The 13,419-nt window shown below is 39.5% G+C and overlaps 1 protein-coding gene across 1 annotated transcript in view; it reads left to right on the forward strand.

Annotated features, from left to right (window-relative positions):
• SLIT3 (slit guidance ligand 3) overlaps nucleotides 1-13,419 on the forward strand; it is a 503,078-nt gene that overhangs the window by 412,703 nt on the left and 76,956 nt on the right. The window contains exons 21-24 of the mRNA XM_054389401.1: nucleotides 58-126; nucleotides 1,247-1,318; nucleotides 1,502-1,573; nucleotides 8,686-8,757. Of these exons, the coding sequence (XP_054245376.1) occupies nucleotides 58-126; nucleotides 1,247-1,318; nucleotides 1,502-1,573; nucleotides 8,686-8,757 (285 nt within the window). The remainder of the gene's footprint in view (nucleotides 1-57; nucleotides 127-1,246; nucleotides 1,319-1,501; nucleotides 1,574-8,685; nucleotides 8,758-13,419) is intronic.

Here is a 13,419-nt window from a genome sequence, read left to right on the forward strand (position 1 = left end):
TGACAGGAGTTCTCATTAACATGTTTGTCTAATTGTCAAAACTGTCATTTTTTTCAGATACCTGGAAGGAAACCATCTGACTGCTGTACCAAAGGGGCTCTCCACCTTCAGACACCTGACACTGATGTAAGAAACATGTGGTTTCAATGTCATGAAAATTACATGACACTTTCTGCACTACGTTGTAGGTGGAACATAAGTAATTAGCATTTGGGAGGGAAAAACCCACAAACCCAAAAAACCTTCTGTAATTTGGATTTGGAAACAATTTCACAGTGATCACTGCTGTCAATAAGCATTCATGAGGATTGGAGAGGGAGTGAGGTGACTGAGAGCACCAGAGACTCTTCCTCTGAGGAGTTTCCAGCCTCTGTGAGAAAACTAAACTCTCAGGCAGGCTGCTACAGTTTCATTTGGCAGATTTATCTGTGCAAAGCTGTAAAGGTCATTAGCAGAGGAGGCAGCATCAATTTGTTCTAGGTGAGGCAGTATTTATAATGCTAAGGCAATGAAAATTTGCATAGCTGTTTCTTCTGTACAGACAGACACATAGATGAACTTTGTTTAGTAAATTGGTCCCTGAAACACATAGGAATTTGTGTTAAAGGAATTTGCTTTAAATTTATCATAAATTTTACATGTTGTTTGAATTAGCTCTGTAGATCTTCAGGTCAAATGAAAAAAAACAACCTCAGACAAAAACAAAACTGAGGGAAAACTGAAATCCTCTATTTTAAAAGAGTGTTTTATTTGGAAACATCTCTAATTTTGGTTTTCAAGGGAGAGCAACAACAAAACAAAATGTTCTTTTTGAGCCTGAAAGGCTTTTTTTAAATGAAAAATTAAAATTTGGGTTGATAGCTGTCAATGAGAAGAGCATATGGAAGTGATATGGCTGTAACACATTTTAAAGCAAGTTGGTGCAGTAAATATCCACTTGTGCTGTTATCATTTATTAATTTATCCTTCTACCTATATTTTGCTTGTATTCAATGTTTTGCTGGGATTTTCTATGCTATATTCTGGAAATATGCCTTAATATTTCTGAGTCTAAGGCTTTCCTAAAGGAGTCTAACGTACTTTGGTTTTAGAGCTTATTCAGAGTTGCTTAGAAAATACAGAAATTCATAAATTGTGACTTTTCAATTGCTTCAAGTGTTTTGCTGTGCAGATATGCAATCTTTAAAAAAATATTTATTTCTCAATTTATAAATATAAATTATATTTTCTCTATGTGTTTCTTCAGTGATTTGAGCAACAACAGCATTAGTGTCCTGGCCAATTACACCTTCAGCAACATGACTCAGTTATCAACACTGTAAGTAGCCCAAAGTTTTGATAGCAGTTTTAATTGCTTTTGAGACGCCGTCCCTGGTGTTGAATATTTAGTGTGTACCTTGTTTATTAAGTGTCTGGCTTTCCATGCTTCTTTGTGATTGAATTAGTAGTGGAATAACCAAAAAAAATGCAATGTTGTAACTCTGTTCTCTCATTCTCCCAGCATCTTGAGTTACAACAGACTTCGGTGCATCCCAGTCCACGCCTTCAATGGGCTCAGGTCTCTTAGAGTGCTGTAAGTACCACTTCTTTGATGCAGCTGAATTGCAGCTTATTAGAATGCTGTAGATGGCAGGCAGTATTTAATGAGCAGATGGCTTTCACTTGATCCAGTAGTCATAAATATTTTCACACAATTAGCTTCAATGTACTTGTACTTAGATGCAATATGTCCGGTAATGACTAGAGCAGGTGAGTGCTAAACTTTGAAAAGAAGCAATTACACATTTGCAGGATGAATGAATTTTCTATGATAGTTCAGGGACAAGAACTAGCATGAAAACAGGCTTCCAAGAGACTGCACAGAGTTTGTTTGCCCTTCTACTTGAGCAATGTTTGGGTGCCCCACAGGAAAGGACTTTTTTCCTCTTTGCAAAAATTTGATCTTGTTTTAGAATTTAAGCTTCCATTGGATGTTTCAGCAAGTGTTTTTGCTGAAAACCTGTGCATTTTTAGAATATTTATATGAATTTAGATTTCTACAGGCGAGTTTTTACATAAAGAATGCAATCTGAATAGAAGTCTGAATCTGGAAGTCTCCGCTCTTAAAAAATGAGTAAGTCAAGCCACTGGCTGCATGCCAGTAATGCTGAGATGACCATCTCAAATCTCTTAAGTTACTAGTGAAATTTCACTTAATGTTGACTGACAGCACACTCAGATGTCCATCTGTGGTTTCTTTCTTTGGAGATCCTTTTCTGCACCCTTTCTTTCCAATGTAGCTGCTTTCAGCAGCTTTCTGGATTGAAATATTTGCTTACGATCTCTTCAGGCAATTGTCCTGCTTGCAGCAGGCAGGTCCCCCTCAACTTTTCTTAGGTATCTTCTAGACTGACTTCTGCTTCAGTCTCATATTTACTGTCTATTACACCTCACCTGCCCCATCAGAAACAAACCCTGAGATGAGTTTGCCCAGTTGTTTCTGTGGACACATGTCAGGACAAGGTGGGTATCAGAGTTGTTCTGGGAAACTGAGGAAGCGACAGCTACCCTCCTGGTATTGCTACCTCGGGATCTGCCCCTCTGCAGCTCCCGTAACCTCTTGAAAAGATCAGAAGTTGGTTGACCATCCCATCTGTTCATGTTCTCACCAAACTGATCACGCAGAGTTATCCAGATACTGCCACGTGATTGCCTCTGCTGTCTGTTTTGGTTTGACCTATTCTGGAATGGCCTCCTTGGAGCACGTCTGTTCCTAACAGCTGAAACTTGTATCCATCTGGAGGAAGAGGAATCAGAATCATCCCCCTTCATCAAGTTGGATATGGAGGTTTTAAGTTCCTACTTCAGCTCTTTCATGCAATTCTTCATTTCTCCGGATAAAGTTTCAATGGCTGAAACCAAAGAAGTACGTGCAAGACTATCCTCCAACTGCCTCATTTGGTCAGTGAAATGGCCAACAGTAGGAGGCACTCCACCATAATTTCTTGCCACAATTCTGCTTGCCAGAATAGTAGCATAATTAGGAGGAGCAAGCTTAATGAGCTTTTTGGCAAGGCCTGTTCCAACAGGAATTTCATCAGGATTCAGAGTCTTATGATCTCCATACATTACTTCTCTCACAGCAAACTCTCTCAGACGCTTGATTCCCTCAGCTATTGTGGTCCAAGGCTTAGGGTTCCATGGTAAATCATCTCTGCTGGGGTACCTCAGCGAGACTGCCAGTAGGAGGCGTGCCCACAGAGAAACTTTACCAATGCACTTGCCTAGGTGCCTGTCTATGCCTGTATCCTTTGAGAGCATCCCCAACTGAGAGGCCGACTTGTCACCTACCACCAATGCTGGGGCTCCCATATCAAAACACCTGGCTAGCCAAGACAGGACTGGCTCATTATCTCCTCTGATGTAATCCTTCCTCACATGTCTAATTTCCTGTCTGGGTGCATTAGCTGACTGTATGTCATCCTCATCATCATCATCATCATCATCATCCTGAGGTCGCTGTCCCCATAATCCTATTTTAATCCTCCGTTGAATTTCTTTGAGTTCAGAGGCACTACCAGCAGTTGCTAATCTACTAGGGTCTACATCCTGACCTACATCTCCATCATCCATGTGGGGTCTCAAAAGGTCTGCCAGAGTTTTAAGGCTAACCTTCTCTTCCTCACCAGAAGGATCTTTCTTAACAGAGGGACCCTGAGTAGAAGGACCCTCATCTCCATCTGCACCATCTCCTGCAGCATCTGCATCTCCTCCTGTAGCTCCTTTGCGCTTTCTGGTGATAGTGGCAACCAAATTTACTGGCTTGGTTTTCACATTCACAGCAGAGTTGGAAGAGCAAGTAGCCTTATGTCTTTCTTGACACAGTGCTATCAGTAGCCATATGATTATTCCAAGAAGCAACAAAATTAAGATTAAGGCTAGTACAAGATATCTAGGGTACCACTGGTTACAAAGACCCTCTGTAGTTGTAAGAGGAGTAACAAACACAAATGTGTCTGCTAGCAGATCCATAGTTGAGTTACCATAGCTTCTTAGCCCAATAAGACCACAACAGAATTCACCAACATTCAGTAGCTTGTTCTTAACCCAAAGAAATGACTTATATGCCACATATCTCACAATCTTGTCTATCATGCAGGAAACAGCCCATCTGTAAACAATTGCACCGATAATAGATGAAATAAAATTACTCAAAATCCAAAACAGCTTCATTTTGCTTCCTAATCTGAGCAGAAATAAATCAAACAAGCAATCGAGCCCCGAGTTGGAGCGCCAAAAAAATAAAAAGTGTGTCGGTGTGAGCTGAAATTCCCCCCCCACCAACAATAACCAGGCTAGCTCAGTCTGGAAGCAAATGAAAAGCTGTATTTACAAGCAGAGTCTAAAATCTACAGTGAAATGCAATGAATATGTACAAATATACAAAATTCACAACATTCACAAATATATACAATCAACAGAAAAAGCACAATCGATCTCCCTTTGCTTCCCCCCAAGGGGACCCTCCCAAAGGGGCCTCCCTCTCCCACGAGCTTCCCCCCCAGACCCCCCTGGACAGAGAAGCAGAGTTAGTTAAGCAGAAAGTTGTTAACTTAGCTGCCAAGGTCAGTACGTGTTATCTTCAGCCAGAAGAGAAGAAAACAGCAGCCAGACAGCCCAGCAACTGCCCCCACTGCCGAACGCAGAATGTGCAGAATGCCTACTTTGTTTTGGGTAATAGTTCTTAAACATTTCTATCTATCCAATGGAAGTGTTTAGAACAATCATTATTTTGCTTTCTTACACCCAATAGTGACTTATTTACATTCTTTCACTTTCTCTGTTCTGAACTTTGCAAGGAAAAATTAAAAAGACAGTTTCAAACCATCACAGTGGGGAGCCCACCTTTCTCCCCATGGCCCAGCCATGTAAGTGGGTCATCATTACTTGCACAGTAAACTGCAAGCAAAAAAATTAAATAGCTTATCTGTGATGAGATGATTCAGTGTGCTGAAAGGGAGCTTTGAGCGCTAAAAGGTCAGGACAGAGGAGCTGAACGATATGTCTGAGTCCTTTGAAACTTCACATGAATATTTTTTTATTTTTAAAAAATGTTAGATGTCATTCTCATGCAGAAGTTCCTGTGAATGTAAAGGGCAATGGCTTCTGTGGACGGACTCCCTAAACATGGAATTAAAGTGTCAGCATTGGTAGTGCTGCAACTGTGGAAGCAATAAAGCAGTGCTCTTTGGCTGAGCTCTTTCACTGTGGTTTGAGTGGTAAAATAGGTATCTAGATTTCAACCTCCTAACATACAAGACAGCTATAGATTCCCAGTTTCCATTAGTAAAACCAAGAAAGATACCTGATTTGGATTTGTTAAGTTTGGCTTGAGACTCTTGATTTTTAGCAGACCAGGATGGTCACATTCACGCTGTTACATGAGTGCTGAAATTCAGCCATAGATGAATATATTCTGTTTTGTGGCCAAATAAATTATTCCATGTGAAACTGTCTTTGGGCTTGTTCTGCTACCCAAGCTAGCTTGATTAAAACTAGTTTGTGACTCTCTACCCTCAATTACAAAGTAGCTATACTGTGCCTCATTCTTTCCAACAGCTACAATTTGTCTCTTCACTTTTGTTCTTGCCGGCCATGTGTGAACGGAAACAAAGGGCAACACTTTACTAATAACTATTATCTTCTGGCTTTTTAAAATTCTCTGTTAATCAAACTGAAAAACATATCTTCCTTCTTCAAAGAGGAGTGAAATGAAGCCTAAATGGGAATGTCTGTCTCTGCTCTGTGCATTGGGAAGCCTCCAGATTGAATTGATTTATTACAAAACTCTAGTATCAGCTACAACTTTTGCCACGTCTTCTGTGTTGTTACTAAAAATCAATTCTCCAGAGAGAAAATGGCTTCTGAGTGACAGTGTGCAATCTGTTATTGTCAATTATTTATTACCCTTTTCTCAAAGGAATTTAAAAGAGAAAACAGCAGCAAAAAAAAAAAAAAATCCACATTTGGTTGGTTGGTTGGTTGGGGTACCTTTGGCTGTGTGTGCCTTTGAAGGTAGTAGACCCTTCTCATACAGGCTTCTCTACCATGCAAATTCCTTGTCTTTTTGCCTCTCTGTAGTAAATAAACTAAATATGTATGTGACAATCAGAATAATCACAGATGTTTGATGAAGCTGGTCTTTGACAGATATCTTATACTTTTCAGCACAAACGCAACTGAGAAAACTCTGGAGTCAACATGCTTCTTTTTAAGCCTGAATATCTATTAGTGTTTACAATCAGGTCTTTAATCCTCAGTCTTCACCTAGTTTATCCATCATGGCAAACAAAGTGTGCTGGGGAGCAATTTCAGCAGAGAGTCTTGAAATTTTTTTTCAATCAGCAAAAGCTAGTATAAGTAGATTTTTGCACCAAAGCTACTGCAGTGAACTGTTGTGAGTTTGTGGTTTATTTTGTTTGTTTTTTCTTATTTCTTTTTTTTTCTAAAACTAGTCTTTTTAGAAGCTAAATGTAAACATATCTCCTTATTTAATAGCTGTGGAGTATGTCTCAGTCAGTTGGTCGTTCTGTATAGAATTAGTGAAGAAGGTGTTTTATCTGGAGTTACTTGTGTGGGAGTTCATATCCTTCCTGTTCAGATTAATTGCTTGAAGATCCATCTTTATATATGCCAGGTATTATTATTAATAGCCAAAACCTAGGTGTGCTTACAAGAGGAGGAGTTTTTGGATATACTGGCATCGAGAACTGGAGAGAGATGCCAGCAGGATAACTCAGCTATAGCTTTTGTGGTTTCAAGCTCTGTAGAAAAACTTTGCAGGTGCATTAAGATAGAAACTGCAGCTGCAGTGAGGTAACATTGCATGTACAGACGTTGTTCACAGTCCCATGGCAGGGCCCAGTCTCATGGGAGACAAACAGTATATATCTTCCCCTGGCAAATCTGGCTTTCCTTCCTGTGTCTATGCTGGTGTAAGGCAGCGAGTAAAGGTAGAATTCATGAGAGCTATAAGGCATTGTGTAGATCTTGGTGAAGTTTATAGGTGTTAGGGAAGAAAGGATGCTAAAGAGAAATGTTTTTATTTCCATCTGGGCCTATTGTGTGTTTCCATGGGCCCAGGCATTTGGTTTGTTTTAAATAAACTCCATGTGCACCATTTCAAGAGTCTGTACCAGTCACAGAAATAAAAAATAAGATGTGATTTCTGCTTCCACAAATCACCAGGTAGATTAGAAAATAAATGACTGGAGAGGAAGAGCTGCAACAAAACTGACACACAGCAGGTTTCTGTTTTCCACCCTTTTCTGCCATGTCTGGAGCACTGACAGTAATTTCTGCATCTGGGAAAGGGGACATAAAAATATGGCAGTTTGCTATGACTAAACCAGCTCAGGGGAGAAGTGCAAAAGAAAATATAATTCTAAAATATTGATGTCCTTTGCCTTTGCAAGTTTTCTGCTAACTTTTGTTTAAGAAAGTGAGATCCTCCTGGCACCTTACAAATTCTTTTCGTCACTAGGAAACTAGTATTCAATAATATGCAACCTAGAAAAGTTAGAATAAACTATAAATATTTTTCTCTATGCTGGGTTATGTTTGTTTGCTTGCTTGGTTATTGTCATATAATTATCTAGAGAGGCAGAAGATGAAGCAGCTGAAGAGCTGACTTTATAAAATAAATGGTTGCGTATCTTCTCTTGTGCATTTTCTGGATAGTTTTTATGCAGTTGTCACCTCCAGGATCTTGTGCTCTCCCACACATTCATTTGTTGCTGGCTGTTTTCCTGTCTGATGGGAGCCTTGGTGCTGCAAGAGGTTCTCTTCCCTCTATTTCTCTGTCCCAGCCTCTACTGAATGTGCCCTAATCTGTCGCAGAGCCTTCAGTTGCAATGAAAATGACAATTAATCACAAATAATGATTTTTGCTCTCAAAGTGTCTGCCACTTTGAATCCAACCATTGTGCTCTACAAGCTGCAAGAAAAACCTTTCTATTTATGCTTGCCTATGTAGCACACAGAAATGTATTTCTTAGGGAAGAGATAAAGTGGCTGTTTAAAATGTCCTGGGAGCAGTGGAGAACCTTTTTGCAAGTACCCTGAAAATCCTGCTGGAAAAATGTTTGCTTCTTTGTGCAGCATTGAATAATGTCCTAAAACAATTAATTTCCAGTCTTTTCCCTGGTAGCATAAATGAATTTGTCAAATAGATTTTAAGAATACCATACAAAGAGGTATTTCTTACTGTAAGAATGGGAAACTAGACCATGAAAGCACAGTTATATTTGCCCTCATGGGCCCTTGTTCTCTCCTAGGATCTCTCTGAAGTCAATATTTAATTTAACTTCCGCAGTCCCTATTTGCCCTGTTCTGTTTTTTTCCGTGTTTCTGGCTAATGGGATTCTATAAAAGAATACATGTCTGTATGTGAGGGTCTGTTTGTCATTAATACAATTTTAATAGCATAAACAGTATGTCACCCTTGTAATTTAAAATATTAGTCACCAACAATTCCAATTGTATCATTATTTTTAAATGCCAACATCTAGAAGCAGAAGTAGTAAAGCATGGAATCTCATGAGTTGTGAAGCTCATAGAAACTGCTTCTTAAGCACCAGTCTCTCACTTGTGGGAAGCAGATAAAATACTGTGGTTTGATACCTTCCCACTTTTCCTTTCTTCTAGGACACTCCATGGAAACGACATTTCCAGTGTTCCTGAAGGTTCTTTCAGTGACCTGGTATCCCTATCCCATCTGTAAGTACTTCTGTAAGGGTTCTTCTATTTCATTGGCAGTTTCAGGTTTATGAAACAGTACCTGTTAATAGAAATTTAAATTGTATCATTTTCTGGTTTTCCTGATCACTTTCATATTCTGCTCTGGATATTCTTAGTACATCTGTTCAAAGGAAATAAAAACCTACTAGAAGTTGTTGTTATTAGTTAGCAAAATATTTTCTTAAGGAAAACTAAATGAGCTAATGTGACAGTTTCCTCTTCTGTGGGCTTTGTGTTTAAGGCTTGCTTTCAGCATTGTCTATGTGAAATGCAGAGTGTGTTATGGTCTGAGAGTGAGACAGGAAACCTCCCACAAAGAGCAAATATTAAGCAAATGTGAATTCTTTGCTTAATAAATGTCACATGTTTTGCATGCTGAAACATCATCCGTGTATGGACTTGTTGCCCGATCACTACTTCAAACATAGAGATTTCATCATATGGAAACTGGTAATTTCACAGCATTAATACTTTATTCCATAATTTTCAAAATTATTAGACATTTCAGGAAATCACTGTTGTTTTGGTAGAGGTCCAGGATATTTTTAAATGCAGTTCAGTTGATGAAAAAAACTGTAAAGACAAATAGCTGCAATCATTACAAAATAGAACTGAAGTGTAACAGTTGGTGCAGAGACAGCGAACAGAGAATGTTTTTTTCACTGAGATAATGTGTGATATTACACATGGTTAGACAATAGATGGAAAGGGAATTTTGTGTAGTATGTGTCTTGGTTGCTATCCTCACTCAGAGAGTTGGGTATGACTTGGCTGTTTTGGGAAGTGCCTGGTTTCACAAGCCCATATGGATATTTTCTGCTCATACACATGAGTTGCTGTTGATGTACACACACATGGAGACATACAAACAGGTAGGTGTGCGTTGCACAGAATCATAGAGTCATTCAGGCTGGAAAAGGCCTTTGAGATTATCGGGTCCAACCATTAACCCTATTCTGGCAAGTTCACCACTAAACCATATAGCTAAGTGCCACATCTAAACAAATCTTAAACACCTCCAGAGATGGTGACTATGTCACCTCTCTGGACAGCCTGTTCCAATGCTTGACCACTCTTTCAGTGGAAAAATTTTTCCCTATGTCTAGCCTAAACCTACCCTGCTGCAGCTTGAGGCTGTTCCCTCTTGTGAGAACACCCCAGCACCTACCTCTTTATATTGTCCTTTCAGGTAATTGTAGAGGGCAATAAGGTCTCCATCAGCCTCTTCTTCCAAAAACTAAACAGGCCCAGTTCCCTCAGCCACTCTTCATCAGACTCATTCTCGAGGCCCTTCTCCAGCTTAATTGCTCTTCTTTGCATCCTTTCCAGCCCCTCAAAGTGTTTCTTGTATTGAAGAAACTGAACACAGCATTCAGGGTGTGGCCTCACCAAACCTGAGTACAGAGGGATGATCACTCCCCCACTCCTGCTGCTCACAATGTTGCTGATCCAGGCCAGAATGCCATTGGCTTTCTCTGCCACCTGGGCACACTGCTGGCTCATCTTCAGCTGCTTGTTGGTTAGAACTCCCAGGTCCCTTTCTGCTGTACAAATTTCCAGCCACACTTCCTGAAGCCTGTAGCATTACATGGTGTTGTTGTGGCTCAAGTGCAAGACCAAGCACTTGGCCTTGTTGAAGCACATCCCATTGACCTCAGCCCATTGATGCAATCTGTCTACGTCTCTCTGTAGAACCTCCCTGCCATCCAGCAGATCAACACTCCTACCTAACTTGGTGTCATCTGCAAATTTACTAATGGTGCACTCCAACTCCTCATCAAGATCATTGATAAAGATGTTAAACAGAAGTGGTCCTATTACTGAGCCCTGAGGAATACCACTTGTGACCAGCCACTAGCTGGATCTAACTCAATTTAACGTAGGTTTTCTCTCTCCACTTCTGTCTTTGTAACCTCAAACATACTCTCCAGGACACTTACCTGAACACAAGGTTCAGTTCATATTTGCATATTTCATAGCAAATATGTCCTTGGATTGTTTATTTCTGTGTATCGGCTTTCTGGCTCAGTTTCTCTCTGGACAATAACAATTAAAGACATCTCAGACTAGTAGGGACCGAAATCGTATGTGAGCGGCTGTCCTGGTTTGAGCCTACCCAGCTCAGGACAGAACGTAGAATTTACCCCAGAGGAATAAATAAAAACACGCACACAGAACTGGAAGTTAAATAGAAATAATATTTACAAAAGTAAATGAAGTACAAAAGGTATTAAGGGAAAAGGATATATGCAATCAGAATCGGCAGTGGCCTACTCCACCCCAGACCAGCCCCATGGCAGGCTGTGTTACACAGCAGAAATAGATTCCTGCCAGCCAGGCCTCCCTCCCACACAGCTGAAAGCAAAAGCACCAGCTAAGAGCTAAAATGCCCAGAGCCAAATGAGCTTACCGGAAGGAAAGGGCATGGAATAACAATTTATTACAATATCTGATGCCTCCCCCTGGGGGCTTTCCACCCCACTGGGAGTTCTACTCTATGGTTCCCAAGTTAGTCCTTAACCTACAATAGCAGCTCAGTTTCAACTTCAGCTGAGAAATAACCTTCTCTGTTTCAAGCTTACACCTTGTCAGAGAAAATACTTCTTTTGCACAAAATATATTTCTTCATGTTCCCAGTATAGTCAAATCGTTTTGTATGTTGTTTTGAAATGAAAGGCTGACTGAGCTGGAGCTCTGTACCTTCTTTTGGACGTGCAGTGACATCTTCCGTACTGGGAATCTGGCTTCTGAAGGTATTTTTAGAACTCGGAAGAGAAACATATCATGCCCCATTTGTTTGGATTTTCCTCAGGGTTTACTTTAAATGAAGTGCAGATACAATTTTCCTGGGTAAACCATGCACCTTAGGGAGTGATAAAAACCCCTTTGGCCCAATACAATCACTGCAGTCTATCTGTTTAGATATATGTGCTGCCAGAAATGTAAAATACACAAAGCTCAAATGAGCAGTAATAAATAGGATCCATAAAATAAATAAGACCTGTCTAGGGTGTAATTTGCACAGTTGAACAATTGAATTTTACAGTGCAGTTGTGCTCTCCAATTTCTTAAAGAGGATCTGAAACTTTTAGCAACCACAATGATTTTGCTCTTTGTGTGCCAGAAAAAGCTGTGCTTATCCAAATGAAGTCATACATAATTGAAAATAAATTCATTTTGAGTTCTTCCTGATATATAGATCTTCAAGGAGAAAGCATGCACTGGAATAATTTTGAAACTGAAACAAGGGGTTGCTACTCATAAAGCTCATAATGCATGGGAGAACAAAATTACATGCTGCATTTACAAACTGTGTGGCTAATAGGATAGATATTATGGCTGGAGAAAGCTGACTGCCAAGGTGTTGAGCCTGCACTGTCTGCATCATTACAAGTTGTCAGGGGGAAAAAGGAGGGTGTCAAATTAACCTCGAGAACTGCAAGGAAATATTTGTGTAGCATAGACAAAACTATTGATTTTAGTCAGTTGTTTGTAATAGCTTTAAATTGGAGTGTAATTGGAAACCCAAAACTGAGATCTAGAGACTTCCATCACTTTTTCCATAGCTGTTTAAAGCCTATGAGAAGATGTTCACCAAAACATGATTGTAAACATCATATTGTTGTAACTGTTACAACAAACTATGCAGAGGAAGGTTTTTATTTGGAATACGCATAAAGTTTCTGTTTACTATTTATTACTTTATTTACTTTAATCAGGTAATCATCTATGTAAGACATGATGCTACTAATTTGTTTAGGGCAGGGTAAAGATAAATATGCTACAGCACTACTGTATTAATACTTAAAAGGAGCCCAAAATCTGTTGGGATAGAACTGAGACCTTCTCAGGTCAGTTTCTGTCTTTGCTGTCCTCACCACTTGGCTGATACAGAGAACGCTGTAACTGACTCAGTTTCTCAAACACTGCCACGCATCAACTGAGCCCTCAGCTGCCTGAGGACACTTGTTAATGGACAGTGTGTACAGCAAGTATTGCCATCAGATGTGTTGATAAACAACTCAGATTCCTAATCATGTTGAACAGTCTCATCTTTACTTAAATGAATGTTAGTAACCTATAAAAATTAGATGTCTTCTCCTCTGTTTCTCCATCATGGCTACAGTTATTTTAATTGACTTTATTCTAAACTGCCTTATAACACAAAAAAAAAAAAAACAAGAAGTGTCTGAACAGAAATATTTGTCAACATTTTGAAAATGCTAGGGATGGTATTTTGTTATTGCACAAGATGTGTTTTCCTTGTGGAAACATTTTGCTATAATGGGTGAAGAAATGGAGAGAGTATGTTAGAACTCATGAGTAAAAGTGCAGAGATTCACTATAGTTCCTAAAATTAAGTAAAAGAACAAACAGAATACTGCAAACAAAAGAATATCTTACAAATTCTGCAGTTGTACATTGTTGTTGTCTAGTGCCTATAGAGCAGCTTTATTTCCAGTGTAGTTTATACAGATTAATTAATGGGATAGCTGGCTTTCCATTGTGCTCCCATTCCCATTTTTTTATATGACAGTTGTTCAACACTGAAGTTAATTTTTCAGTCCAGCTTTCACTGCTGCATTTTGCTTGACCTTGGACAAGTGAGCCAGTTGATCACAGTTACAGGGTTAAAAAGTC

This window comes from Indicator indicator, chromosome 18 (assembly GCF_027791375.1).
Source record: "Indicator indicator isolate 239-I01 chromosome 18, UM_Iind_1.1, whole genome shotgun sequence".
NCBI classification, from domain to species: Eukaryota; Metazoa; Chordata; class Aves; order Piciformes; family Indicatoridae; genus Indicator; species Indicator indicator.